The sequence below is a fragment of the Scaptodrosophila lebanonensis genome, unplaced genomic scaffold, assembly GCF_003285725.1.
Source record: "Scaptodrosophila lebanonensis strain 11010-0011.00,11010-0021.00 unplaced genomic scaffold, SlebRS2 tig00000043-arrow-pilon, whole genome shotgun sequence".
NCBI classification, from domain to species: Eukaryota; Metazoa; Arthropoda; class Insecta; order Diptera; family Drosophilidae; genus Scaptodrosophila; species Scaptodrosophila lebanonensis.
The window spans coordinates 3,091,283-3,097,282 of NW_022060545.1; the positions used below are offsets into that span (position 1 = coordinate 3,091,283).

At 34.3% G+C, this 6,000-nt stretch overlaps 1 protein-coding gene across 1 annotated transcript in view; it reads left to right on the forward strand.

Moving 5' to 3' along the window:
• LOC115622254 (glycoprotein-N-acetylgalactosamine 3-beta-galactosyltransferase 1-like) overlaps positions 1-3,084 on the forward strand; it is a 50,594-nt gene extending 47,510 nt beyond the window's left edge. Inside the window, exons 4-5 of the mRNA XM_030516153.1 lie at positions 2,681-2,900; positions 2,969-3,084. Of these exons, the coding sequence (XP_030372013.1) occupies positions 2,681-2,900; positions 2,969-3,084 (336 nt within the window). The remainder of the gene's footprint in view (positions 1-2,680; positions 2,901-2,968) is intronic.
• Positions 3,085-6,000: the final 2,916 nt, after the last annotated feature.

Below are 6,000 nucleotides of genomic sequence, written 5' to 3' on the forward strand. Positions count from 1 at the left end.
CTTCCTGTTAGTGATCTATCACAGACAATATTTTTAAAAATATATGAATTTTCTCAACATAAAGACAGGTACAGGAATTGCCATTAAGCTGAATTTATGAATGCGTCAAAATTGTTTAAACATAAGTATCTAAGAACACATAAAAACAAAGAAATCGCAATTATAAATCCAAAATAAGTTTATTACTTACCAACTTATATATGTACTCGTATCTTCCTTAAAAACAAGAATGAGAAACTTTAAATTTTAATATTTTAATATTTTAAATAGTTTAAAATTTCACCAACTTAATCTGCCAAGGTGGTACCAATACCAGAAATTTAGTTTAATAAATTGTAAATAAGTTTTATAAAAAAAAATACAAAATAGTTTGAAAAGTACATATGTATTTCAAAAATGCCCGCGTGCATCAGTATATAAATATATAAATTTTATTATCAAAATGGTAAATCACCCATAATCAATCAAATAAAAAACAAAAAATTGCATTCCAAGAATGGTTTCATTCTTTGAGCTAACAATTTTTTGTTTTGCAGTGGCTATGTTTAAATGAGCAGAATGATCGCCCCAAGTTTTATAGGGAAATACTGCACCTTCTTTCACTTATATATCATTAACAATGTAATATCATTCAGTGCAATAAACATGGACTTAATTCTCGATATTTTCAAAACACTCAGTAAGCTGATACTGAATAGTACAGTATTCCAACCCTTTTCGTTTAAATAACTATGGCACAGAAATTTAAATTTCGATAATCCTTTAATAACAAAGCCGCTTGTGGACCTAAGCTCGCCTCCAGTTATCCTAAATCTTCAGCTGATGGGTGCTGGGTAAACACACACTCCGCCTCGGGGTCTCAACGTGGCAGCGACGTCATAACTCACTTGACAACGGAAATATTTATGAGCTAATCATTTTTAATTACAACAAAGCCAAACTTTGCTCACAAATCTAATCATATGCCGAAAAATAATTACACAAGCCCGGGGGTACGTTAAACAAAAACTCGACTAAAATAAAAATCAATTTCATACAATTTCCCCCCCAACGAAACGAGGCACGTGCCAAACAACAACAGCACCAACGACGACAAAGTTCTAGTACACATTTCTAACACTTCAAGCCAAAAAATTTCATAATGAGAGGTGAGGGGGAGCCCCGGCCTGCGGCATCGCTAGAGCCGTGGACGAGGCAAGGGAGAGTCAATTACAAAAAGGAAGCGTTGCACGGCGACCGAAAATGTTGGCGCTCGTTGCAAGGAAATGAGCCAACAACAAACAAATCGGGCCACAATGACGTCGTCAATGGTTAGACATGCCAAAGGAAGCTGTTATAGTTGCTCTTTATTTATCTAGCGTCGGTAATCGGCAGCCAAAAGCTGTAGTCCTGACATGTGTCAGGCATCTTGATAAGCGCAGTCGATGATGGCGAAGCGTGGCACAAATACCCTAATCAGGCCTTCGGATAGACACTCTCTGAAATGCGTTTTTAATAAAGTGTCAGTTTATAATAAAATTTTCAGTGAATTAGACAGTGCTGATGCTAAGATGATGATGATGATGATGATGATTAGGACGGTGTAGGGGGATGGCGAAGTGGGGCCTTTTCTTGGTTGCCACTCTGACACATGTCATGCAATGCGCGTTGAAAGTTTTAGTTAGGTGCCAGACATTGACTTTTCCAAGTTGGTGTGAAATTTGGCAGCTCGTTACAGTTCTCAGCTATGCTATGCGGAGAGGCCACGAATAGCAACCCTAATCATGTGGCAGCTTGTTAAATGTGAGTGTAAAGGGAAAATTGAAAAACAAGTTCGTTGCCAGTCAAAGAGTTTGAAAGGCTGTTGATTCTAGAAGTTCAAAAACTTTTCAAGCAACTGGAATAACTTCCAAATAAGAAAATGACAACAAATAGAAACAACTAAGAAAAAATAAACAAAAATTTATAGAATATAACAGAAAATGCTATCTAAATACGTTGAAAACCTATGATTTTAAAACAAAAACCTTCATTAAACATTAAACTATTTACTAATAAAATATTGATACTAACTTAACCAAATGGGAATGATGATTTTAGCTGTTGCTTAAAAAACTATTCTACATAGAAATAGAATAAAAAAGCAACTCATTAAACATAGAAATATTTACTAATAGAATATTGATCCTAACTTAACCAAATGGAGATGAGGATTTGAAAAAAGAATGCTTAATAGAATTTTCTAAATTAGTTTTTACCATTTATAGTAAAAGAATAGAAAAAAGCAAGCGCTTTCAATCTATGGTGCCTTTTCATTATTCAGAATACGGAAATATTATAGTAAATGATGTCCAGAAAAATATTGAATTTTCAGAAATCAGATTAAGGAAGATATAAGAATGATCTTCTAGAACTAAAATTAAATTCGTATCCAAATAATGGAAGTTACGTTTGAAGTAGTTCAAGTTTAAATATTCCGGAATTTATATGTTCTTCAATTTGTAAATTTCAATGCAGGGCTAAACAGATGTGTATGTTCCTTTGTAATGCTTTTTTTTTATTATTCGTTATACTCGTACACTGCATTGTTTTAACAATATTGTTTACATATCGAACACAAGTGTCTCAAAGCGCTGTCATGACATAAATATGAATTAAAGAGCCAGCTGCCTGTTAAACGATATTCAAAATGCGTTTACAGCTCATATTGGGAGTATTCCTTTTTATTTGCTGTCTAACCATCAATGGACAGAGGATGACTTGCCAGAGGTGGAAGGACCGCTGCGAAGTCTGCATTCGTCGCCTAAATGATCCCTCAAATAATATGACCCTGTTCAACGATAAATGTCGGGAAAAGCTCCTGCTGCGTTGGGAGTGGCAGAATCTGAATCGTTGTGACTTGCAGTATGTCGCTTGCCGAGGTAAGCATTTTAATATATGTACTATATGTACCAGCGACTAAATACATCTAAATTCTGCTTTATTTTAGCAAATCACGAGAGCCTTAACTGCAGAGAAATTGCATACTTAACGCGAATGCCTAGGCTGGAGCGGAATAAGCAGCGATTAAAGCATATTCCCAGATACACAGCAGAACCATTTTAATGTTTGTACAAAAGAGTAAACAATAATAAAATAGGCAATAAAGGTGTGTGCTTAGTTATGAGTCAGTTCTGTCTACAATAATGCAATACAAAAATGGCTTCTGAATTATGAATGTGTGTGAGATATTCTTAATCTCACAAAAACTGGGCTACAATAAGCCGATCAGCAAATTTCTTAATAAAAAAATAAAAAATAAAAATAATAAAAACAATTTATATCAAACTTACAAATTAATGAACTTTTTATAAATACTTTTGAAAGTAGAAACCAATTATCAAACGGAATAAAAACGAATTTAGACGCAACGGCATTTTAACTTTAGATTTGAAGACTTGATGGAATTATTATTTTTCTAAGTATAGGAACTGAGTCCGAGTTTTCTTGTCGCACTATAAGGGTAACTCATGTATATACTTTGTTTCATTCCCATTGATTAAAGTAGTTTAGGAAACCAAGTGACACTTTATGCATATTGCCTTTCAAGATTGTGTAAGCTATGAAAACTTGTTAAAACTGACAGTATACTATAGTATTAAAAAAATACGAATTAGGTTAAGGACATTCCTCGTTCTTCTAAATTATTTAAACAGTTTATTTATTTATTAGTTATTATGTCGGCAAAAATTACAATGAACAATATGTTATATTTTCAAGTGAAAAGTTAAGTAAAAATCAAACAGAAGTAAAATAATGCCTTTAACGCCTCGGACACATGGGGAAATTTTTGGCAGAATTAAAAATAATAGCTTATAACTAAAGATTAAAGATTAAAATCTTCCACCAAGGTGGTCAAAACTTTATTGCTAGTCTGACCAGCTAACTATGCGAGTTTTGAAATTACATAAGATAAATTGAAATTAATCATTAAGACTTATCAGCTCCTAAAGAGAATCTACACGAAAGACCGTCTTAATAATGAAAAATTAAAATGCAAAAGCAGAAAAAGTGAAATGTTCAAATATTGTTTATATTTTTATAAGCAACGAAAAATTCAATCAAAAATTTAATTACGCACTACACTGGCGACATTCGGGCAGGTTAGATTGGTGCAGCGTAGAAGGGTTACTGAAAATTCAAACGTAATTATAATAAAGTAATTACTATTAATTATTTTTAGAACTTACACACGCAGCCGGCGGTTACCAGCTGACAGCGAGTTATATCTCTCCATCTTCCGGAGAGCTCCCGGCGACAGTACTGGTTATAGAGATTGGTGGTCTCGTCCCGCTGGCCCGTGGCCCTTTCATGCCGCAGACACTCACGATTTAGGCGCTCACAAAACTCACGGTCCTCACGCGATTGCGCGTGCACATGCAGCAGACATAGGGAACAAATAACTGAGCAAATCATAAAAGTCATGAAATATGGATGATAATTGTTAAGCTTACCGAAGAGCAAAAGGAATTTGAACATTTTTAAAGCTCCTTCACTTGAATGCCAGCAAAGATATACAAATCTGTAAAGCGATTTTCATATATATACAGCATTTATATAAGCAGCTTGGAAAGTCATTTCTGCCAGCTGTGTACAAATATTATTGACGACCTCTTTAAAAATGCAAAAGCCGAGAGTTTTGATGTGTGTCGATTGAACATCTGTCGCTTTGCAATCAATTATTTACTCAAAAGTGTAAACGCACTGCTGGCCTACATTTCATTGTTCATTGGTGCTTTTGTTTTTAAAAGCCAGACGTTTTTATAAAACCTATACTTGCTCCTATTTTGCATTTATATAAATGTGGGTTAAACCTCAAATAGCAAAAGTTTCCCAAGCATCATGCATTGGCAAGCCTTGCTGGCCGTTCTTCTGCTCACCTGTTTCCTGACCCTGGAGGCCCAGGATCTAAACTGCCGTAGACTGAAGCAGCGATGCGACGCCTGCATCCGCCGCCTCAACGATACCAAAAACGATATGGGAATTCTAAACAATGAGTGCCGCGATAGGCTCCGACGCTCCTTTCTCTGGCGGGATAGGAACCGCTGCGACATACAGGACATTGCATGCAGAGGTTAGTTGGAAAGGCAGGTACTTCTTAATCAAAGTATTTACATACGAGTATTATCTTTATGCAGCAAACAATCGACGTTTGAATTGTCGGGACATTGCTCTCTTGAGTGGCATGCGAAGACTTGAAGGTGCCTAATTGAATGGAAAAATTGGCTCACTGCTTCCGATAATATTAGTTCATGAGCAATTCAAAGCAATTTCAAAAACAAAATTAATAACAAATTAGATTACACAGACCCGTATTGACCAAAACTTATAAAATTTGTATCTAAGGACTTAACAAAAGGCAGTTGAGTGTGCAAATAAATAAAGATGTGAGTGGATTTGGCACTACATTGTATTTAGTTTACTTATTTTAAAATATACATTATAGTTTGAAATCAATTTTCTATTTAAAAAACTTCCCATTTAGCCAAAGTTTTAATAAACTTAACTACTTGTAAGCACTTGCTGTAATGCCACAAAATTATTTAGTTAGGAGTATAACTTTTTTGCTTATAAATATATCCTAAGTCCGTACAGTATAGAGAAGTCAGTTTCCTTCTGCTAGTTTTGTATTGCTTAGGTTTTTATTATCATCTATTGATTCATTTATTGGCTCCATACTAATATTTAAGCAATAGTAATAAAAAAGCATTGAGCTTGGTTTACTCTAATTTTAAGTATTAGTGTTGGCATAATTTAAAAAATCATGTTCCTTAAACTAGCAAATATATTTTATATGTGAGGCACTGTCGATTTCCTTAATCTGAGAGCAGCAGATCCGAACTTGACTTGAAATTTGGTAACAACATTAAACAGCATCAGAATATTATGAGAAATTTCTAGAAAGTTTCAGAGAGTTTCAGTTCCATGTAATAGTAATAAGATCAATGCAATGAATTATAAATTTGGGGCGAATTCATATTG